The sequence below is a fragment of the Plectrocnemia conspersa genome, unplaced genomic scaffold (assembly GCF_051122295.1).
Source record: "Plectrocnemia conspersa isolate PC_06_02 unplaced genomic scaffold, ASM5112229v1 ptg000011l, whole genome shotgun sequence".
Classification (NCBI taxonomy): Eukaryota; Metazoa; Arthropoda; class Insecta; order Trichoptera; family Polycentropodidae; genus Plectrocnemia; species Plectrocnemia conspersa.
In genome coordinates, this window is record NW_028277175.1 from 7,940,196 (window position 1) to 7,965,809 (window position 25,614).

The following is a 25,614-nucleotide window of genomic DNA, read 5'->3' on the forward strand; positions in this document are numbered from 1 at the left end:
GACATTAGAAAACGACTACTTCTTTCACGATAAGTTAGCTAAGATTATACAACATGGAGGATATGTTCCAGAGCAGATATTCAACATTGATGAGACTAGTCTTCTTTGGAAGGAATTACCTAAATGCTTCTATCGAGATGAAGAATCTTCGATCGATGATAATTGTTTAACGTTATTACTTGGCAGTAATGCGACCGGTGATTGTAAATTAAAACCTGTTTTAGTATATAATTCTGAAAATCCCAGAGCATTTCAGGGAATAAGTAAAGCGACTCTTCCTGTACATTTTAGGTTCAATATAAAAGCTTCTTTTACGACTGCTCTATTCGAAGACTGGTTCATAAACTGCTTCATACCGGAAGCGGAAAAGTATTGCTATAAAAAACGAATACCTTTTAAGATATTGCTAATACTAGACGACGCTTTAAGCCATCCTTCACATTTAGATGATTTCCATCCGGACGTTAAAGTAGTATACATACCACCGGACGCAACCTCAGATTTACAACCGATGAATCAAAAGATTATATCAGCTTTTAAAATGTTTTATTTATATACTACATTCGCTCAAGCGTTAGCAGTGGTTGAATTTGGTAAAACATTCTTTCAATTTTGGGTGAGCTACAACATTTATCAAGCCATTTTAAATATTAATACAGCTTGGGAAGAAGTGACGATAATTAGTCTGAAATCGGCTTGGAAGAACATCTGTCCGCAATTTAATCTTTCTAAAAGCACCAATAACGATGTGATGTTCAACGAAATAATGGCTAAAATAATTAATTTGGCTCGCAATCTAGGAGTGGAGATTGACGAGACTGACGTTAAAAAGTATATCGAAAACGGAATACTCGGCGACGATATGATGGAGATCAAGAAACGCAATATGGATGGTCAAGTTAAAACTGAAAATTTAGAAAAATCTGAGAACAAACTGAAGCATTTTATAGCTGAAGAAATGCTTTTAGCGTTTCGGGAGATCAATTCGGCGATGGCTCGCTTCGAATCAATGGATCCTAACGTCTCAAGGTTCTCCAAAGTCAATAAACTCATCCAAGATGCTCTAGTCTGCTACAAAGACATTTATGATGAAAAAAAGAAAGACATGGTAACACAACCGGTCTTCGAAGAAAATGTGATCAAAATAGAATTGTCTTAAATGTATTTGTAAATATTATTTATTGCATTAGATTTAATTATTAGAGAAATAAAATGCATTTATTATTCTATTAAATTGTATTATTATGTATTATATAGACATAGCACCGTATAATGTGTGTAAAATAAATACATAAATGTGGAATTGCATTCTAAAATACAGTCCATTAAATGAGAAAAAAGCATATAAACCAAATCACTTTTAACTTAAATTAGACCCCTGGTATTTGATACCAGTAAGGAAAAAATAATACTATAGAATGTATTGCAAAGTATCACATTTTTTTAGATATTCAATTTCATGGCGATATTCTTAGCGGCTTTAAAGGTGTTACTCATCAGCATCGTCACCGTCATGGGCCCAACACCACCTGGTACAGGTGTAATTGCACTCGCTTTCTTCGATACTTCTGAAATAAATATTTTTTATTAGTGATTTGATTTTTTTATAGAATAATGACATTTTTATGAGTCGCATTACATTAATTTTACTCAATTTACAATAAAAATTATAGTCGCATTACATTATATTAACTCAGTTCACAAGAAAATCCGTAGATGAAAAGTAAACTTATATTTTCATTGCAATTTTTTACACACTTTGGTAGGCAAAAAAAGTTTTACGAGGATATAAAAAGTTCATCAATGAATGGTTTTTTCAAAACGGTTTGGTGATCATCACTCTCGTGGCAATTGGTCACATGAACATTAATTACAAGTAGGCATTCTGATTTCTCAATGATTTTCATTTCTCAAGAAATGAGAGTTTTTGACTTCAGTTCTCAAATTTTTCGATAAATTTTGATGAATGAAAAAATTTATGTAATACATGTACGTATATTTACTGTTATCGTTTTTTTCGATTTATTTTATCATATTATCTAATTGAAATCTAAAATAACTAGAAGAATGGTACAACATTTATAATATATTATTATATGTATGGATTAATATAAGATACATTACATATCAATCTTAAAATAACCCCTTGCACAAACGCATGCCATCTAAAGTAAAATCGAATAAACTCATTATTTTTTTTGTTAAAAAATTTTCGACTGTGGAAAAATTCCTCTGGTTTTATGTTGATGTTGGTTTAATCGACAACAAGGCTTTAAATAGGCATTATAAATTATTTGTTCTCTTGCCCCTCGATTCAAATGTTTTGTATTCTTTCTCCATTAATCCGTAAGATGTTGATTTTCTTACACTACTCTTTGTAAGGTTGAAAAAAATATCTTTCTCTAATTGTTGAGCCAATGATAAATTTTCAATTTCTTCAATGACTTCTATAGATTCTAATGATTGGATGTAGTTGCGAAGATCCTTAGTATTTATCGAGCCATTGAATAATCTGCGAATATTTTTTTTCTCCATTTTACAAATTTCTGCTTTTAAACAATAACTAAGGAAGTCATTCTTTTTTTGATTGGTGAAATATTATAAATTTTGAAAATATTTAATTAATGACATTAACGTCTGGTTTCTTTCATTATTTAATTTCTCTTTAATTGCCCGTTGAAATTTCAAGCTTAGCTTATAATTGATATTTTCCAATTGTTTTAACAAAAATTTTAAGTCCCCTTCGGTTGTCATTAATGTAAACATTTCTCTACTAAGGTACTCTACTGTGATCTTTATTGGATGTTAAGTACCCTTTCAGTAATAATTAAATAGGCTTTGTTCCATAGATCACAGTGCATTTTTACCTTGTTGCTTAAGTCGTAAAAAGCAGTCTAGCATCGCCTTCATTGTGTTCCATCTGGTTTTCATGTCTAAAATAAGGTTCATTTTATTTCTCAATTTCAAATACATACTTTTATAAAATGTTATTTCATACGGGAGAATATTTAAAAATCTTCACAATTTTTCTAGTTCTGCTTATCGTTTCTTGGTGCAAGTTTTATATTGGTGAGTTCCGCATCTGAATCTATATCGAAATCCTTAAATGAGTCATCATCGGCATCTTCAATACGTTCGTTGATTTCTTTACTATATTTTTTTTTACATTTAAGTTGGGGAGAGTTATTCAATTTTAACATCACAGCAGAACCATTAATGAAAACCATGACATAATCTTTAATACTGATTCCGAAATGAAGATAATTTTTCACTCAATAACTTAAAAATATTTTCTACATTGCAGCTTTCTTGTATCGTAACCATTCCAATGATTTTCATCTTCTTTAAATAATAAATTTGGACATCCATGTATCATCTTTGTTTGTACCTGTCCATTCGGTAACGGGGACACTAAACTTTACATTTTTTTAATTTTAGGTCACTGATTTTGTTTATCACCTCTTTTTTTATAATTGCAAAAGTCCATCATTAGTTTCATATCTGTGGGAGGTCGAGTTAGTTTATGACCTCTGTCAGATAATGCTTATCTAATTAATTGACACTGAACGATGTTAATCGATAAAATTTTGACAAAAATCACTAGTCACAAGGCAACTTCTTATACGAAAATTGGTTACAAATCGAATACTCACACGAATATTGCTTACATGGTTTAAGGAAAGTTATTTAATTTCAATATTAGTGGCACACAAAGTAAAAAAGAATTCTATTGATTGAAATAAAATATTCATACACTATTTTTTAAATAATTTTGTCGAGTTTTACAACAAAAATACCCAGGTTAAATAGTAATGTGACAATTAGGTATTTATGATTTAAAAATCGAAAGCATATCGATGGCTTAAAGTGTAACTTTTAGTTGAAAATGATTTAACAATGTCATATTGTACCTATATTCGAATGCACACTCAAAAAATTGCTATCTCCAAAATTTCCAATTAAACACTACAAACTTGAGATATTATTTTATTTTCTTATTTTCAAGTTGTCCATATAGTTTTTTGTTTCTCCTGTAAAGTGGTTAAATATGGAGTTAGCAATTTTACATGATATAATCATAATTATAAAACAGTCGTCTAAAAAATATATACATAACAAATTTTTTGATGATGATCCAATGTCAAAATAACATTTTTTGCCAGTGGCAATATCTGTTGGGATTGCGTTGAAATACTTTTCAGAGCAGTTGCGAATTATGACAGTAATAATGTTTTACATTTTTTGAGAGCTGTCACACATAATATAAATTACTAATTAGGTATTGTAGTAACAACATATTTGTGTGAGTGTAAATAATGACTCGTGTGAGAAATATTTGTATGAGCAATCATCTTGTAAGTGATTTGTGACCAATTTACCAGTGAGAAATTGCCTTGTGACCAGTTGCCTGTGAGAAATAGTCTGTTTACACTCAAAACGGATACCTCTGTGGAGTGCTACGGCACAGGAAGCTTAGACGTATCAGTTATTAATATTTATACAAACCTTCATAATCCACGTCGCCACCTAATCGAGTTTTTCCTGTTTCAGGATCCGTGAATCTTATTATGCCAACATCAATAATGACAGCTCCAGGCTTAACCATATCCGCTTTAATCAAATTTCTGATGCCAGTAGCGCTGACGATTATGTCAGCATTTTTACAAAACATCGCCAACTGCTCCGGAGGAGTATACCGATGACAAATGGTAACAGTTGCATCCATTCCATTCCTCGATTCGTGATTTCCGTCAGAGTGCAGAAGCATCGCTATTGGCATTCCCACATTCTTGGATCTTCCAACTACGACGGCGCTCTTTCCAAAGGTTTCGATATTATATCGTTTAATGATCTCCATAACCCCGAGTGCTGTACACGGCAGCATCGCATCCATGTCCAGGCAAAACATTCCTACGTTCTCGATGTGGAATCCATCCACGTCTTTTGCGGGGCATACAGCATTGCATATGTCTCGCTCGTTGATTGTCTCCGGGAGAGGAAGTTGAATCAAGATACCGTCAACGTCGTCAGATTTGTTTAAAACATAAATTTTGTCAATCAGGTCTTTTTGCGTGATTTCTTCATACTTTTCCAACGTGCATTTGATTCCTGTCGATATTATTAAATAGTTAGCATATTTTGTTAAAAAAAATATGGTAGCAGAAAAAATACATCGAGAAATTAACAAGTAGTAAGCAATCCAATAATGGATAGCACATTAAATTTTATGTATTGTAAATCTTCCGTTGAAGCATAACAAGCATTAGCGCAATGCATTACAATAACAACTACTAAATAATGAGACACCAGATTGAAATCAAAGTATGTAAATCAGTGACAGCTATTTTATTAATTATAAACTATTTTTACAAGCCCATATTAGATTCGAACTCAGATCTTTCGGGTTTTAGTCAACGACTTACAAAATTTACAAATGTTGCGGAATTTTTAAAGACATTACAACCAGTGACATAAAATGAATAATAAAAAAAATATTATTTTCAATACAAATTCATATGGATTGACTTATTTTGTATACATCGTGAAAAGGCATGAGCTAAAGCAATTACTTCAAAAGTTTTTAATAAAATAAACCAGGGGCCACCGTTGTTTGGACAAATTTGAATATTATTATTAGATAAGTATCTTACCTACAAATTCCGCAGCTTCAACTTTTTTGCTAACATATGTTGCACTAGCTGGATCATTGCCAACTAAAATGCACGCTAAATGTGGGTTTCGATAACCTTGCGAAACCCATGATTTGATGTTTTCTTTTAATTCCAGCTTTAATGTTTTCGATAATGCCACACCATCCAATATCTTCGCCATTTTGCTGGAACTCATTACAAGTGGGTCACTTTATGATCCTACGATAAGCAAGATTGCAATGTGCAAGTAAAAATAAAACAGTATTGCCAGATTGTATTTAGATGCAATATTATCGCCTATCGTATTAATGAAATATACTATAAATTGTATTACAGCAAATCAAAAACAAAACATGCAACTATTAAATAGATCATATTATATATAACATATATAATTTTGATGTTTAGAATCAATATAAGACACGTTACATCTTATATATATTAATTGAGAATGAAAAACTTACTGAACTAATTTTATCAAAAGTAGAATAACAGAAAAATTTGGGTAATAAGTGAAATAATTAAACTTGATCAAGTAATATTGATTTTAATATAAATCTGTATTTAAAGTGAAATACAATTTTGAAATATTTTATCTCTATCTCTACATATATGTATGCATAATATATTAGAGAAACCATAAAAGGTTGACATGTCTGATATTGACTCAAATATTAGTTACAACTTGAACATAATCTAGAATTTACACACAAAATCTAATTTATCTAATTTATTAAAAATACCTGCGGCTTTGTGTAAACTTTTTACTCGATATCGTCGTATAAAGTCTACATAATAAAATTCGCATTGTGGATCAATTTCGTTCATCAAACATCTATTAAAAATATTCGTTCATTAAAATTTTGTACAAATAAAAAAATATTTGTGATATTTGGAACATTGCTATCAAACATAGCAATGTTCCATAAAGACAAATTGAATGTAATTAATATAAATTATGACTTGACTGATAATGAAATTGTTTTGATTTTTTTTTTATAATATATTTTATCTCATTGAATAACAGGGCATGTTAAAATATATGTAAATATGTTGGGCATATTTTAAATTAAAATTGTGTCATAATAATATAATCGATAATTCTGAAAATGTCAATTTAAAACAGAACACTTACCATTGAGAATTTTTTTTAAATTTTTATAACTGGCAATTCAGTCTTTATCGATAACATTTTTATTGGTTATTTATCGATAGCATTTATATTGCAATTTTTCATCATAATTCATTTTATCTTAAAGAAAATTCTAAAGCCTAGCACAAACCTAGCATCAAAGTTGCGCGACATTGTATAGGAACAGTCGCTATACAATGTTGCGCGTCCACACCTCGGAGCCAGTTGCACTACAGAAATCAGAACGGGTGCTTTTAATTTCTAGAATGTAGCAGTTCTGGAAATACGGACAGAGTAATAACGCAATGAGTTAGTACAGCATCCAAAAAATTAGCAGATGCGACAATGAGCAACCCATCACAAATCAAAACTCTAATTTTAGAAAATGTTACTTCTGCAGTACACGGAATGCTTCCAAATCAAAGCAGTCTTTGCAGTAATAATAAAAGAAGAAGATTTAATAAATTAGAGGCCTCAATTAATCCTGATTCTAGGGAAACAATAATTATTCCTGTAGAATATTTAACTTATGAATTCAGTATATCACAATTTGAACATTTTCTTTTAGCTGATTCTGGATCAGTACAAGTCGATCCAATGAGCATCTTAATTTGTTTGAAAGTCATGTAATGTAGAGCCAAAGCATGAAAGAAATATTTGTGGATGGCACATTTTTACTTTCAAATTTTTGTGATTTTGGCTAAAAAGGATGGAGGTTCTGTTTTCCCTGTTATATTTTGTTTATTACCTAATAAGACTTGAAACATTCACAAAATTATTTTATACGATAATGTGGCTATTACTTGATCCCGAAAATATAAATGTTGATTATGAAATTGCAATTTGTCAAGCTTTGCGTACGGTATTTCCACAAGCTAACATAAATGGTTGCTTTTTTCTCTTAGCTTCAGGTAATCTTTTGAACAGATACAATTCTGATGCGCAATTGGCTTTAAATTAAAAAACGATTACTAATATATTATACATGCTATTTCTGAACTAGGGAATGATTTATCCAATGAATTAGAACCAATTTTAGAATGGTTTACGAACGCCTTTATAGGTCGGCTAAGAAACAATAGAACTAGGGCTCCACCAATTTTTCCCTCCAGTGTTTGGTCTGTTTGTCATAGAACATTAAACAGATGTGATAGGACCAATTATTTTTCCGAAGCATGTCATCGGAAACTGCCACCGAGCTTTGGTAGCAGTTCAAGTCATCCAAATTTATGAATTTATATCAATGGTCTCAGAAAAAGCTATGATGTTTATTATGAGAGAAATATAGCAGGTTTTGAACATCAGCGCAATGTAGACGTTATGAAGATTTTTTATAAAGGTTTTGAGGTACGATAGAAAAAATATCATAGAATATTTACGTGGTATTGCATATAATTATAATATGAATTAATAATTTCAAAATAAAATTGTTTTTCACGTAATAAAAAATATAAATAAATAAATTACAAATGCTTAGAAAAAGTTGAACTCGACCAACGAAGCATACACGTGGGCTGTCAGTATAACCAATAGTTGAATTTGACATATTCTTTTTTTCGAGTAAATTTTGGCCATAACTACTATAATAATGGGTATTTACCTTTTACTTTTTATCTTTAAAACTGACAAATAGCACTAATAACGACCAAACGAAGTTATTGAATCAACTGACAAGTCATGAGAGTTGCCATGATTAATATATTCGAAGCAATTTACAAATGCGTGACGTCAGTAAACTTGATTGAATAATATTATTCAGTAGAATTTATTTCCATTGAAACCTAATCATGTAAACAAATATATGTTTTATTAAATAAAAATTATGCTGATAATTTATTGCTTTTATGCATTCTTAAATTTATCATCAGTAGGCCCATTACACACTGTCGACTAGTCGCTGGGCGACTGTACTTTATATACCGGCGGCTACTGGTCAAATGTTTACACCAGTACTATGGAGGTGAGCAATCGCTGCCGCGGGGCTCGCCCGTTGAAGTTGGACTCGTAGGGCTCTAGTACCTGTAAATGGCAGTGGTGCACTGCAACGGATGGAGAAGTAGCGCGTTCAATGTATTTTATATACCATCAATGTGGGATAACAAGGAACCCTTCTTGGGTTAAATCCCAAACCCTCGAGGGAAAGTGACCTCTCGGGCTGGCCGTTTGAAGTAGAGCGTGAGGCACTATCTAGGACGAACAAAGTATAGCAGAGTAACGCAAGCGGGCTAAAGGGCTTGGCTCCTCCTGGGGTCCGAGGGCTAAGGCTGCGACAAAGGCAGCATAAACACCCCCCGTAGACTCGGAGGGGGGGGGGGTGCTGTTACAAGGATGATACGCAGTGCAATGCAATGCCGGCCAGCCAGCGAGATTAACATTAATATATCTCTAATCACATACGGGGGATGGGGGACCCACTCACCCGGCCGTCACAAACTGGGTATCCACCCATAAGGGTTGGACTCGTAGGGCCTTATTACTGGTAACGGCCGTGGTGCACGCAATGGATTCCATGTAGTTATACTTCTGTACTTTGTATAGCTTTAATTGGATGTTTACCCCCGCAGGCACGGAGTCGCCCGAGTGACTAGCGAGGCGACGCACAGGCGACTAACCAGTTGGCGTAACCAAATGAAAGTTTTAAAACTAATTACAATTTTAGAACTTTCATTAGGTCAAGTTCAAAATATAGACTTAGCCAATTTAAATCGGAACAAGCGGAAAAAAGTATAAACAAGCGTCGCATCTCGCATATTGCTCTATAGTTTGTCTGCAATTCGTTAATAAACTATGTTTTAAAATTATAATACTTCTTGTTACCAATATTAATACGGACTTCTGATATAAAATAATCGGTCAAATTGTATTCAAACCGAATTTTGGTCAATAGGAGGGCACAAAAACAATTATCACTTCTCAGAAGGCAAAAATGACATGTTTTAGCTCTCGTAGTAATTTATTCTCATTGAAAAAAAGTTTTCGAGATGACCTTTTAATTTTACTGTCCTCCTTTGATATTTTCAAAATCTGGTTACCTTAGCTGAAGTGAAGCAGCGTCCAGTCATCTATTTCTTTAGTAGCATTGCAACAATTAAATGCGTCTTAAAGAACAATAAGTATGTAGCAGTGAACAAAATAGCATAATTTCTAGAGATGGGTTATGAATCCATAATTTTACGAACTGTCTATAAGGTTGGCACACATCAGCAAAGTGCCAGGCAGATTCAGATTTAGGGGGAAGGTAAACTTGACATTTGCACGGGAGCGGCAGATTCGGGGTGCGGCAAAAATTGGATTAAAGAAAAATGTGTTTATACTATTTGATTGATTTTTAAAAATATTGGCTTTTATAAAATTAAATGTTTAAAATCATACTGTATTTTTTACTATTATTTTTATATAAATACATTTTATTTTTTATAAAATAAGGTTTTTACTTTGAAAAAATATACACAAAAATTCGTTGTCAAAAAATCTTCTTTTAAAATATTAATATAAAAAGGGGGCAAAAATAATTTGGATCGAAGCCTGCTGCCAGGCATTACTGCAGCATTATAAAGCAGTAGAATTGTCACCCGACATGAGACCTACATTCACTAACAAAATAAAATGAGCAAGAAAACTTGAATGAGAAAAAAGTTGAAATGCTCCAAGATTTTAAATTTAGATCTCGCACATAAAAAAGTGTAACAGGCGGTGCACCAGTAGCGGCGCACTCCCACAAAAGGCGTTTTTAGATGTATCCATACACATTTATATTTGTACATAAATTGTCTTTTATTTTTGAGACCGACCGAGACTGAAGCCAAAAGCTTTCTGAATATATTGCAAATTATATATTTTACGAATGCAGTATGTTTTGCACAGCAACTCATTGATTTAAATAATAATGCCAACGTAATACTTTTCTTTTTCCCATTTTCTACAAGCAGATTTTATCAATTGTGCGAGGTATCTTTTGTGTATTTCTGAAAAATATTCTTGCAATGTAGGTCTTAAGTTATCCGTGAATGCAAATTGTAATTACTACATTTTCTTTGACGTTTTGCTTCCTAATAGTTGACATATTCATCTGGGAGGCATACCCCACAGATTAAAAATCCATGCACTATCCGTATTATAGTGGTGCAATTTTGTGTAAATTATATCATTATGTATGTAAAAGATTCTACATAATGCAAAGATAGAAAGCACCAGAACCCTCGGGAATAAACACCACAACAAATCAGCTTCTCACGACTACTCTATTCGATTTATTTGGACTCTCCCGTTTTATCACTAGCGCACAACACTGATACTTAATATATATTTATATATTAGTGAAATAAAAATATGTACCAAACAGAACCGCATAATAAATAATAAGTAATTAAAACCAAATCAGAATAAGTGAAATTAATTCCATAAAGTAGTACCTACGTACAATATCACATACTACATTCTAACAGAAAAAAGTGAAAATGAATAAAATAAATAAAATAGCAATAACAGTACAGTAAGTATTGACAAATTAGCAAATCTCTCGACGTTCGCTCAACTTGTTTATTACACTGCTTATTATTATTATTGTAAGCGGCATAATTAGCGACGAGTGAAAATTTATCTAATTAAATCTTTTTAATGAATCGGTTTGACTCCAATTATGATTTTCGTCGTGATTTATTTCTATCGTCGACGAGAAGATTTCTAGAAAATTGAATAATATTAGTTTTTTGACAATCATCAAGCGGACAATTCATTAATAAATACTTTTCTAATGAATAACAAAACGGAGAGTGCTACCGTTATGAAGGTCGTAACGTTGTGAATAATTACGCCAATTTAGGCATTTTCACTTAAGAATTAAGAAATAGCTGATTATGTTAAGTAAAATTCACTTTTTACTTCACACATTTACATTGGAATTCAGATTGCACAGATATGAGAAGAAGAGCGGGGCATCGTCAACCTTCGCGCAGTAGTAACATCGTACAGAATGTACAATTTTATAATTAGACACTTTTTAAATGGTCTATAAAAAATTAGCCAAGTATGAACTTGAAAGGTTGCCTCGGATAATAAACATTTTCTGAACTCAAGCTTACACAACCTTAATATTATCATTTGCAACAAATTTATTAAGGCTATGCCAATTTTTCGAATAGTTTTATTTAATTTAAAAAAATAATCATTGCCTAAATCATATACAAATAAACGAAAAATAGCAAAAATATTTTTATTTGTGAAACACATAATCATTTTCTAGCATCAGTAAGAGCAAAGTAATAAAAAAAATTATAAAAATATATGTTTTACAACAAAAAATCTGTGTTTAATAAAAAATATATGTTTTATAATAATATACTTATATAATCAGCAAGGTAACGTTACAAAAAAATATATAAGAATCAGACGTTACGATGCTTTGCCCCTTACTATACACGTCATAATAATGTAGGCAATTGTTACTACTGACCCAAAGTCTGGACCAATATTAATTTTTAGAAGGGTTACAATATATTGCGCGATGAATTTAATTAAAAATCTTAGGACGAGGTCAATGAAAAATCTTAATAAAAGCTCTGTCCCCAATTTGTAAAATTATTGAACAAGAAATGATGTGATATATAACTGAAGAAATGGCTTAACTAGACAATTTTTAAGAAAATTTTAAATCAATTAAAATATGTAACTGTAAGAACCAACGATTTACGACAACTGACGAACAAGTCGCAAAACAATTATATCAGTGATATACTTTAAATGAGCTACAAAGGAAATGCTCTCAAAACAAATGGACCATTCATCTACTAGCGCAGCTGTATAAACATCCGAGACCGAAGGAATATATTAAAGCGTCAAATAAGACGATACAAATTATAGTAATTATGAGTAAAATTAATAAGAAGCCATTATGAGAAACAAATATAGTCAAGATTATCGTGTCAAAAAAAGGAAATCACAGCATCGTCATTAATTGTGCTATCATAATTTTAAAACATTTTGTGCGATACTGGGGTTCCAATCATCTACACAATAAACTTAGTTAAGATTTCATAAGCATATCCGTCTCGAAACGTTAAATCACTCTCAAACACTAAATTAACGGAAAACTAATTTTTCGTGTGAAAAGAATGCGCGCAAATTTGTATTTGATGCATTGCTTTTTTGTAATATATGTACAAAATGCAACGCAACAAAATCGTTTGTCTGGAACAAAACCCTACATTTTATATAAAAAAGATAAAATATATATTATTATTAAAATGCCATCCTAAATGCGCGTATTAACCGATAAAATACAAAAGACGAGTTTTCACTCGACAGCTAAAGCACAACTGATAATCAACAAGGACTATTACAAACAGTGACATTTTCGTACGGTACTGCTATTATTTTGCCAGAAAAATAGTATTTTAAATTTATTTATTATTAATTGGGTCCTTTTTGTTTTTTTTTACCATTTTTACGCATTTGGGCTAATCTTTTGTATCATATTAGTTGAATTTTATTATAATAAAAATAAATTGACGTAACCTGGGGTAGGCTTGATCAATAAAAATATAAAGAATAGACGAAAAAACAATTGAAAATATTATAAACATATTGTAATAGAAATTATAAAACTATAAGTAAAATAGTTTATTGGAATTAAAATTAAAGAAAAGGTTGGCAGCCTCTTACCACGCAGCGATATGATTAATTCATCCGAGGCGGTCGGCCGGCGTATGGCCGAGTTTATTGTGGTCTTGCGCTTCGGGCCGTCCGGTCGCGCTTTTAGCTGCGCACAGTTTGGCGCGAATTACGATCCGCGATTCGCAAACTCAGTTCGCGTAGCGCGCTACGATACTACGCCAACAGTGTTCGTTCAGTGTTTCGTTTTCATAATATGGATACAGTGAATTGAATCGTAAGATTGATTTGACAGCTTTGTGACGAAAAGAGCGCACCCAGTCGGCGTTTCGCGGGTGAGTCACGTTCTATATTTAAAAATCAACTTAGAAGCAAACGGCGAAAACTTTAAAAAAAAAACTTGTTTTGCACTTCCTTTTCAATTTCCGTTATTTTTTATTCTACCGGTCTAAGCAAACTTTTTTTAAACCATGTTTTAAATATATTTACAAACGGTTAAAAAATATAAATCGCTTCCTTTTATATTGTGATTTTTTTATTTATTGTACTGAAGTCGTTGACTCGATCCCTATTTTAGGGTACTTTTAACGACGTTTATTTATTACTGCGACGATCGCTTCACCCCACCGAAAATCCCCCTTTTTGAGATATTTTCGAAACAAGACCTCTATTGTGCGGCGGCTAGAAATCTATTTTTGTAAAGTTCCCCTTGTAATATAATTAATGTTTTTAGCAGCAGATTTACAATGGACTACCGTTGTAAGGCTTCCAAAGGTCTTTTAGCATTTACATGTATTATATTATAAAGGGTTGTTATTTACAACTTTAACATATAAATTTTGTAAAGGATAAACTAAAATGTACTGATTAGAAACATGCGTAGTCGCTAAACTTTATTTCTTATTTAAACATTTGTAAATAGACCGATATAACATAACATAAAAGCTTTATTTACATTATTTTACGTTTCTGATAAGAAAACTGTGATTAATTCCAATACATATTTTTAGATTATAAAGATTAAATTTAATTACAATTATTAGATATGAATATTTTTATGAAAGACATTTTTAATATTTAATGTTATTATTATGTTTTCAAGATAAAATAATATTTATTGTACATAAATTCACGTTAGGCAAGAATATGTAGTTAAATTATTCTCTACTTGTTAGTTCTATATCTTCTAGCCGTTTTGAAAAATGGGGACCATCAGATCAGGTAAAAAGAAGGTCTCAAATACGCGTAAAAAGTCTATTAAACCAAAATGTTCTGTACATATTAAAAATAGTCTGTACGACTCACCGACAAGTGCATTTATTATCCCGACGAACGTGGCGATCGGAGATTCAAGGGATTAGCATCCCCAAATGTTCGATGGTTTTTCACATAAAAAGCTCTTGTATTAACAAATGTTGACAGTCTGTAGAATGTGCTACACGAAAAGACAAGTGGAATGTTGTCAAATATTTACTTTTTCACGCAATTTTAAATTCAAATGCCGCAATTGCCCCATCCCAAATGACCTCCTTGTTTAAAATCCACGTCAAAAGCAATAAATTCGTTCCGTCGCCGTCACATTGGAAACCCTCGGTTATATAGTGTTAATATTACGAATTAGAAGAGTGAGAATCGAATGAAGCATATCTAAACCACTGCGCAAAAATTCGCTTTGAATATACTTTGACCGTTATTCTTATATTAGAAGTCTATAGTAATATCGGCAAGGATAACTACCATATAAAATTGGCTAGTCAGTGGTGGTTTTTTAAATATTTCGATGAAATTAAGATTCATAGTATTTCATTAAATGACCCATGATGCAGACAATACACTAACTGTAGGTGGTTCAAAAAATATTGCACAGGTCAGCAGAAATACACACGGAGCTCAGTCTTCAAAATCAGTTAAAAAAACTCATTCTTATTTTGGTGTATTAATATTGTAAGAAAAATATTGAAAGTTATTTATCATGGTTAATATTTTTATAATGCATCTACAAGTCAAGGTAGAACATATACTGAATATTATTTTACAAGATTGTTGAAAGTAGTTAGTAAATAGATTCATTATTTTTCATAAACTACTGTACTTAAGAAATGTGCCCTTCCTATACACAATTGAGTCGAATGCACATACCACAAACCAGGAACGTTGAAACGATTTTTAATGCTCCAACATAACACATCTCAACATCCTTCACTGTCATCGAAAGTAATTGTCTTGCAAATGTTGCGTCTGCTGACATGTCAAAAATCGTGACGAGTCATTTGTCGCATCGGACGTTTTCACCAACAAAGACTCAAAACAATGAAGACGAAAGCGACTCGAGAGCGAGGGTCGAGATCAAGAAGACGAAGAGCCGAAGCCACCTTACATCTCCAGGGTCATTTGTCAACGGCACACAGAAGAACTCGTCTCGATCTTCTATTTGAGAAACACGAGACGAATCTGGTTTAGAACACTAGAAATCGCATCTGAAGCGCTCGACCGTAACAGTAGAACCGGTGACAACATCTTTATTTGGCTATGGTGCTCCACGTAGCGTGAACCGACGAAGGTTACAACAATCTTTTTGGCATAATTGGAAGCTTCATTCATGATGTTGAATCATTGCGCAACCGAATACATGTTTCAAATCCTATAAAAAAATCCTGTCCAGCATGCGTGTCAACGTTGTTGTACAAATTTATGTGTTCAAAAAAAATGCTTATTCATAAACAATTATGCGATTGTTGTATTATCAAACATTCCCAACAATGTCCGATGACTGCTGAAATGCTGGGTTGAAAAAATGCTATTATGAACAGCGACAAAAACGGTTAGATTCGCATAGCGTCGCGGTTATCTGCGAGAATGGATGTACCATGTACGACCGTAAAAAATCGTCTTGCATATTATGATTGTATACTTTATGGTAGTACTATGAAATGACAGGTTTCGTAATGGATGACATGTGCGCGTGTGTAATGGCATGCCCCGTTTTGGTGCTAATCCGAGACGAAAGTGGAAAAACAATCCTGAGTTTGGACCGGAAAGTGTTAAACCAAACATAATAGCCTCTGGCAAATTATTACCTAATATCATATAATTATTTTTAAACTAATGCAGCTATTAATCTTCAAGTATAAAGTTTTCCAAAAGGGTTTAAGGTATTCGAATTAAATTTTCGGCAAGATCGATATTATCAGTGTCCTGACGGACTGTATGGTGCGGAATGCCAAAACAAAGATTCCGTATTTATAGCAATATGTTTGACATACATTTTAAGAAACAATGATATGTCGTATCGTCTTATAATATGCAATACATAACAATAATAAATTAAGGCATTAACTTAATTTTCAACAAATTATATTGTTTTTTAACACTTTGTTTATGGTAGAAATTTACATCAAAATGTATTATATAGCCACTAAGAAATCTTTACATTATTGAATCTTAATAATTTATTCTTCGGTAAAAATATTGCTGACTTTAAAAATAGGCTCGACTTAAAAAGTTTTCGAAGCACCGCTAACAATCAACATATGTTGAAAATTGAAGCGCCTATTATTTATGAAGCATGAACTTGTCAGAAGAAAACACAGGATCCAACATGTAACAACATTATAGAAACGACACATTCAAGTTGTTCTCGCCATTGTTTATAGCATAAATGGTTCGAAGGGCCCCGCAAAATAGACGATGGAATTTTGGTGAAGCACGAAGCCGGCTCTATGAATTTTACAAGGATACACAAAGTATGAGACAGCAAAACGGACCCCAAAATTCGCATAATTTTGTTTTTATCGAGTATTTAAGATAATACAAATTTTCCGTACATATGTTACTAGCTAAGGTGTTTCAAATAATGAAGAATCGACGGCCGTACATGTACGGCGATACTGTATAAAGCCTAAAAGGCAATAAAAAAGCATATGCCTATAAATTCAACGCATGCGGAAAAATATTATGTACATATGTATGAATATTATAATGAAAAAACCCAATATCTTTTTGTGTTATGATGAATTATGATGATGTCTGACCGGAACAACCAATTTGGTTGTTAAACTGTGACCGATGCGATTAGTGATGTTTCACAGGAAGTCCTATATATTTATAAATATAACATAATCGAGCGTTCACTTTCATTTTGTATTGTTTTTACATATTTGAATTAAAAAAAGTGCTACAATATTATGAAATACGCATACGTAATAGTTGTACACGATGCGTTCTTTACATACCGGATGTTATGCAATTTTATAATGAAAAGTAGTGTATGCACTATGTATATGCAACATTATTTACAAGTCATACAATGGAACATCTCATGTGTTGGTTACCCCAGTTGAGAATTTTCAGATGTGGCGCCACAGATCTCGCCCATGGTTACTCACGCATCCAGAGAAATGCTTTTCATGTATCACCACGTTAATCATGCTTTGATGTTTTTTATTTCTTTATTTTTGTGTTCACAAGCAATTGCTTTTTGTGGATTTGAGTCGCGTATCTCGGCGTCTGCTTAGTTGATTTGACAGGCGCCATGTCTGAGCATTTTAAAAATATTCATGTACAGAACACAATAGACTTACAAGAATGACGCGAATTATACATATGTTGTCATTATGGCTGTTGATAGTGATAAGTCAGCATTATATATAATAATGATAATTATATTCATATTTTTATTGTCCTTTGATTTGAGGTCAATGATACTTTGCTATATTAAATATATTTAATTATTTACAGGAGGGTTTGAATTTCAGATAGCATAATATGCCATTTTCTAAAACCTATCTTCATAGAGTCCGCTACAGATTGAATGCATTCAAATACTTTTTAATCAAGAAAACTTGAATTTGTAACTGTCATATTTATGTCATTAATAAGTAACGTGAATAGTAGAGGGCCTAGGTTGGACATTTGAGGAACACCCGAAGGTGTGAAATACTCTTTTGACAGTCGGGCACCATATGTATTATATATAAAAATCAACGGTTTTTATTTTTTATGAATTTAAAATAACACATCAACAGCGAAATTTAAAATTATAGAAGTAGACTTAAAAATGTTAAAATACTGAATTAAAATTATGATTATTATTAGCTAAAACACTACTTTAGTTACATAGTTATTTAATGATAATATTTTTCTTTTGCCATTACTAGTTTTAGTTTAACATTGCTGATACTGAATAATAATCTCACAAGAAAAATATTTATTTAATATTTTTTATGGATTATTTATGTGGAAAAAATATACGTATTTCTTCGCATAACGTAAATATTTATGTTTGCCTTATCTTTATAAGAAAAAACATGTACCTACTCATTAACTTTAAACAACATTTAAAAATGTTGCACTGAATAAATAGTAATATAATACATTATTGTAATTTATTTGAACTACCGTTTTAAAGATTCGCACAAGACTTCTTTGTGCAGATATTTTTAGTTCAACTCAAATCTTGTCACCATATGAGTATATTTTACAATAAAAAATATTTTTTCTTAGCAGCTAATTTACAAATAAGATCAAAGTGCAATCAAAATGCTAAATTCTATAGAAATTCCCATCTATCACATTGAGTGAATAATCAGACACCTGTAGTTAGTATTACTCATAATTTAGTCGTTAAAAATTCAAAGAAATACAATAGAGACATTAATGTCTTGTTAAAATTCAATACAAGTTCAATTGTAATTCGTGTGAATTTAGCGTTTAAAGTTCAACATACCTCAACGTAAATTTTGAGAAACGAACGGTGCTCGGATTTAATTTATAACTCATTGTAGCGTATCAATAGTACGACTCTTAGCAATTTACGATTGTTAAAATACTAGTTACAAGCTAAGGTCAACCTAGATTGTATTGCGGTATTTTTTTTTCTTAAAAAAAGGTCACAACACACTTTGATGTGGTGTTGAACCTTCGTGGGTGTGACTACAAATAAAGAAAAAATACACCCACATGTGCGAGGTGACTGACTCCGCGGGTTTGTTTTCTTCCTGATAAATACGCGTCTGGTTAGAGTGACCATACTTCACTAAACACCGAACAACGATAAAAATTTTATCTTTGACCATTGTCCCAATTATGTCACGAAGTGCGGTCGCTGTATAGAATTGCATTGGAATGTCGCCACCAATTTATTCGTTCATCACATTCTGTAAGGCACCACGCCTTTTGCCTGTTACAAATGGATTATTTTCTTGTATACTACGAATCGTTTGTATTAGTAGTGCAACTATATAAAAATATATAATACAGTGATATACAGCTATTCCGCTATTTTTATTTTGATTTACATAATCATCTACAATCTAAATATTACAAAAAATGCTGAAATATCTTAATCCGCATAGTGCTTTATTTATTTAACTTATAATAAATCTAATAAAAATAATATTTGACTTTATGGTTATAAAATTATGACATAAGAAATATTTTGACTGTTTCAAAAGATATGCTATTTTGTATATTTATTTTTTTCAATCAGCTTTAAAAGGCATTTTTTTCTTAAATACATGAGGATTTTAATGGAATTTATGAAGCGATATGTTGTCATTGTTTATTTTATTTTTATTTCCAATGAGAAGCTCTCAGCTTATTTTTAAATTTATAAGCAAAAATTTCAGCATTCCTTTCACAGTTACCAATTTTAAATCTCTGCTAAAATATAACATAACAGTACAATTTTCTTAATTTACATCTATATTCTCAAAAATATTTGTATTTCATCTTGTTTTCTAATCCTAAATCAGCAATTACTACTTACACATATTTTTTTGTTAAACACAATTACTTACTGTAGAAATATTTTAAATACTTCTATTATATTTTTAAGAAGAAACACCAGTGTAAAGCATGCTTTACTTTTTTATACTTTTTTCGAATTCATTGTTGAACACCATTTCTAACGATGGATATTTTACATTTTAATACAATTTTAAGATTACCTATAATAGTTTTTTTTATTATTTTTTGCATCTGAATATTTACGATCCTTAAATTATATTCCTAACATCAGACCTATATATTGTGATAAGTCATCCTTAGAATCTTCTTCATTAACTTTAATATCATTGTCACTGTTAGAATGTAACTCTTCGATTCTATACTTTTTTTTTAAAATAGAGGATTTTCAGATCTGCTAAATGTAGCCCATGATTATGTCAAAGCTAATAATGTGCTATTAAAAGTCTCCCATTTTTTGCATAATAGCAGAAGAATCACACATATCAGATTCTATATCTTTTAATGCAGCAAAATAAATAAATAATATATTCAGTTTCAAATGGTTATTCCTAAAAGAAAATCTAGAATCTATTCCGTAAATATTTTTTTAAAATATGTCATTTCAGGAAAATCATATCAGAATATATTTTCACCAGTAGATATATATTTATATAGAATGTGTATTTTTTGGTAAGGTTATATTTTCACTAGTAAAATCCAAATACATATTTACCAGTAGATATATATTTCTACTAGCGAAAATATAATTTAACTGATAATATGTTGCTCTAAAATGTCTATAAAACTCAATTCGACAGTTGCGAAACGTCCATTTGCTGTTCAAACCCAAACCTAACTTAATGAAAGCTATAAATCTAATTATAGTTTTAGAACTTTCATTAGGTCAAGTCCAAAATACAACATAACCCAACTCATCTTTCAGGGTAAAATAAGCGGAAGAGTAAGTACAGACATCGCGTCTTACATATTGCTCCATAGTTTGTATGCATTTCGATATTACACTATGTTTTAAAAATATGATAGCAATCCTTACCGACTTCTAATATAAGAGGGCTGATCCAAGTATATTCAAACTGAATTTTGGTCAATAGGAGAGCGCAAAAACGATTATCACTTCTCAGAAGGCAAAAATTCACGTCAAAAGCAATAAAATCGTGTTGACGTCGTCGCAGTGGGAACGCTCGGTAACGAGCGTTCCCACTGTGACGGCGACGGCACGATTTTATTGCTTTTGACGTGGATTTTTGACTTCTGAGAAGGGATAATTGTTTTTTGCGCTCTCCTATTAGGCAAAATTCGGTTTAGATGTGCTTTAATCGATTCTCACTCGTGTTATTATTATGAAAAGTCTTGATAATCAGGGTTTTACCACAATGGCACGATTCACGTTCACTATATGGCAACACTGAGCAGCAAAGAAAACACGACTAATTATCAAGTTTATATTATGAGTAGATATTTTCAATAATTTTTAATGCATATATATTATTTCGCATAAAATATGATTTCAGAAAATATGTCGCAACGGTGGCTAATTTTTATATTTATTTGTAGCATAGAAAGGGTTGACTCATACATATTATTTTTTATTAAAGAAATTATATGGCAATGTTAAAAAATATATAAAAAACCATTTTTGTCTTGAGGCCCGGAAACATTGTTTTCGGCGGCCCTGCATATACTGAAAAAATTCTTGATTTCTAATTTGTAACAAATCATACCATAAAGTGTCTTATCAAAATATATTAAGATTTATTTATGTTTGTATCTAATATGATAAAACATTTAAAGTATGCAATTATATAAAAATGGCTAATAATACAATATTTAACTTCTAGAGTGTAATTATAAAATACAGTTTACATAAGACACATAGGAGATGTAAATCTGACAGCACTCCGACACAACCTCATGCAGATTATGTATCCTCACTTTACTCTCTAAACTACATATTAAATCAAAAACATCAAATAAAGCTACTTTTTATTATATAATTTATATAACAAATATGGTATAAATCCAATATGTATAATGTACATAACATTATACATATTGGATTTATACTATGGAATAACCAACGAATGTTGCAAATATATGTTAATATTATAATAAAATAAATATTTATTGTATGAATCCTTGACAATCAAAATCAATAAATCAATTATTTATTTAATTAATATAATATTACGTAAAGCAGAAATTCTTCTTTATAATAGGTCATGTTTTTCTTGATAACAGTAAAAGTCGATTGAACGAACTTACAGCGCGACGCGAAACGATCTTACCTTTTCGCAGAAAAGTACTGTACAAAAATAAACTTGATTTTATAGTCATAGTAGATTAGTGCCATATTGGTAGAGAACGTTATTATGTCGTTTGTGGTATGACATTGTATAACTCAAAAGGAATGACAGTGCAGTGTACAGTAATGCTAATGATTAAAATTTAAATAAATCGCAATTGTGCGAAACGAAGGTTAATCTATTTTTTATTATATGTGTATACCTAAAAATATAATATTTAAGTACTTAATAATAATAATAATGTTTTTCCGTTTCATATATTGTTTATGTCCGGTAATAACGTAGCTTATAGATAAACCTCATTGTGATAGTAATATATTTATAAAATATATTTTAATTATTGCTACAGTATTTGTAATACATACAGAGAAAATTTAGTCGCTGCATAGATATGTGTTTTATGTGTTATTATATTTTATAAAAAATGGTGATAATGTCAGATCGCTTGCCCCATTTTTACTAGTAACTAGGCATGCTACTTATAAATGTAACATGTAGGATTGGTTCTGTGATCCTTTTTTTATATGCGTAATGAGAAACTGCTGCTGAGATTCATAACCATGTATTTGTTTATAGAAATAACGTTATGAAGATATGAGTGCAATGTAATATTGAGTAGTGTCCAGAGCTGAAACGGTTACCAGGTTATCTAGATTTCTGCGTGCGTTGGGTGCCTAAAAATAACGTATACACAGTTTTCTATGCTATAAACTATTTCTAACGCTGTAAATAGTGCATTAGAGAATCACAGTGACTGTTTAAAAAAATCATGTCTTGTTTCATATAATTTTAACTTTTAAACGTAGATTATTTTTTCTCAGAGCGGGCAATATTTTCTTTCATTCATCATTTTGAGAACCGCCGACAGCTATCAAAATATTTACTCTGAACAGTGATTTATTTACGGCTGCTAACGGAGCGTTTACAGTTACGGTCGTTTTGTCGCAACGAGACAATAAACGGCGGTGACCCGATTCTGAGATTTCTCGCATGGTTCGCTCGATTGGGTCACCCACTGCCGATTAATCGTTTTTTGGCAGGAAAACGCTGTAGTGCGCTAATGACGGTCATTGGCCGCAATGGCCACATACGAGTTCATTCAATCTTTAACCTGTCGAGTAGCGAATTCTTTCGCAATCTAATATTTTACCAGGTTTCCATATTAATCATGATCTGTATCGATCGAAGACTGCGCGATCTCTGAATTATATTTGTGACAATTCTCAAATGTTCCTATACCGCTAACAAAAGGGCAATATTGCTGACTCTGAAGAAATGCTAAAAATTACGAATTTATGCTTTTGGGTGGTGCTTAAAGTAAAATAAATTTAGTAGTAAATATTACCATCATCACTGTGCAAAAGTTTTGGGTTTAGGACACAAACACAAAAATATTATTTTCAAGAAGAATTTTTATTTTTGAATAGCAAACAATTAAAAATTTGGGTTCGGCCTATTCCCCTAACTCATTAAAAAAAACGAAAAACTACTGCTCTTATGTTTTAAACAGATGTATTGATTGTTTGACAAAAAGAAAAAAATCGTTTGCTAATAAAAACCCGATATGCTGTGATGTTATTACTCAAATAATTTTTCCGGATCAGGTGCCCAAAACTTTTGCACAATACTATATTTATTTATTTAGAAAAGTAAAATTATAATAATAAATCATCTTGTATAAATCAATAAATATCGCAACTATTACTAAATATTTACTTAGAAAAGTAAAATAATATAAAACAAAAAAAAAATATTTGCTTTTTAAATGATAAAGTGACTTTTTATCCACTTGTATAAACAGATAAACACCGCATCTATTTATTGTATTTATTAAAATATATATCTTTATCCTGTTGTCAAAAATACCGTAGACTAATTGTTCAGAGCAGAACTAAATTTAATACAAGTAATTCTAGCAAACTAAACCATTCTCTTTCACCCACCTGTTATTTGTTGCACCTCATTTTTTGAAAGGTTTTTTGCTTTTGTTATTTATTGCTGCTGAAAATTATGAGGAAAACTTTCGTTCGTCGGCGTTGACAAGAAATTCGCCGTCAATTAGGGAAATGTCGGTGAATACATTAATAAAATTAATACCGCATTCGACATACCTTGATCCAATTATTTTTTATGTTCATGGCGAGCCGAGTGTGAACGCGCTCACGTGTAGTAAACGCTTTATTTTTAAATATAATAGAAATACAAATATGTTCTATATATATTTTATTTATTATTTATTGTATATCTTCCACTGCAACGCGGTACAACCGGGTAAACACAATCAACAACCACTAAGTAATGAGACGCAAGATTAAAATTTTTATTTTAATTATTTAGTAAGAATAGGAAAATATAGGAAAACTTAAGATGTGATGATAGATCTGAATTCTAATTATATAATACTCACTAATTCCGATTCAAATAAGATTCGAACCCAAGTGTTAGTCACCGACTCAAACCACTGGTTTGTTTTTATAAATAAAAATATATCGCATATTTTCGTTACGCGGCTTGATTTTATATGTATTTTAATAAAAGGCTCTAAATACTTCCGTCCAGAAAACATTTAATATGCAAGGATCATGCATCATCTACATTATAATAAAGGTCCATATAGATATATATTTTATTTTTTGTCTTGAGCTATAATCCCTAGATTTCTCCCTTATGAAATTTGTGTTTTATTAAGATTTATTTGTTCCAATTGGAAACAGTTTATGTAGTATTTATAAATACATTTTCCCAGTTATAGTATTTTATTCTTATAAATATTATTATCCGCTTAATAAGTCCATTCATCAATTCTAGCCCAAGGCTTATGGCATTATTTTCATTTTTTTCTTGTAGTTTCCCTATCTAAACACACATCAAACAAGCATCATTGTGCCTGAAAAGGGCGGATATAGAGGGAGGTCCATTCAAATCAATCCACAATAGATCCTCTCGCGAGCACAATGCCAACAAAAAGTTGTTGAACCCGCACACGTCCTCAGCCGAGCTTCCGCCGAAAAGTCGGCACGTGTGTTGGGTCGCTTATCATCCTCACTGCTGAAATTGTCATAATGGTTAACGGAGTCTGTCGGTCATTGTCATGACTGAGCCAAAACAGGGGTTTGCTGAAAAAATATAATACTTGGGTAGCGTGTAGCAATTGCTCTTGCGGTATATGTGT

At 31.4% G+C, this 25,614-nt stretch overlaps 2 protein-coding genes across 19 annotated transcripts in view; one reads left to right on the forward strand and one right to left on the reverse strand.

Moving 5' to 3' along the window:
• Positions 1–1,217: 1,217 nt before the first annotated feature.
• On the reverse strand, positions 1,218–8,492 carry Nmdmc (NAD-dependent methylenetetrahydrofolate dehydrogenase). 17 transcript variants are annotated; one of them, XM_088196367.1, is made up of 5 exons: positions 8,384–8,492; positions 6,395–6,486; positions 5,652–5,842; positions 4,507–5,109; positions 1,218–1,568 (listed from the first exon to the last, which is right to left on the reverse strand). In XM_088196367.1, exons 2-5 carry the CDS (start codon positions 6,457–6,459, stop codon positions 1,444–1,446), a joined length of 984 nt encoding a protein of 327 aa, XP_088052493.1. In that variant the 5' UTR covers positions 6,460–6,486; positions 8,384–8,492; the 3' UTR covers positions 1,218–1,443. The 17 variants fall into 17 exon arrangements, with proteins under 17 accessions (XP_088052493.1, XP_088052490.1, XP_088052494.1 ...); XM_088196364.1 differs by having other exon boundaries at positions 5,652–5,870; XM_088196368.1 differs by having other exon boundaries at positions 5,652–5,836; positions 8,384–8,478.
• Positions 8,493–13,499: 5,007 nt separating this feature from the next.
• LOC148229345 (SH2 domain-containing protein 4A-like) overlaps positions 13,500–25,614 on the forward strand; it is a 56,290-nt gene continuing 44,175 nt past the window's right edge. For both annotated transcript variants that reach the window (XM_088197724.1, XM_088197725.1), the window contains exon 1: positions 13,500–13,727. The gene's annotated coding sequence lies outside the window, so the exon portion shown is untranslated. The remainder of the gene's footprint in view (positions 13,728–25,614) is intronic.

Excerpts from the sequence above, each read along its gene's own strand:
- Nmdmc (XM_088196367.1), bottom strand. The coding sequence starts at position 6,459 with ATGCGAATTTTATTATGTAGACTTTATACGACGATATCGAGTAAAAAG. Across the intron at positions 5,843-6,394 it reads AAGTTTACACAAAGCCGCAG|TTCCAGCAAAATGGCGAAGA; the intron begins GTATTTTTAATA and ends ACTTGTAATGAG. Across the intron at positions 1,569-4,506 it reads TGGCGACGTGGATTATGAAG|AAGTATCGAAGAAAGCGAGT; the intron begins GTTTGTATAAAT and ends TATTTATTTCAG.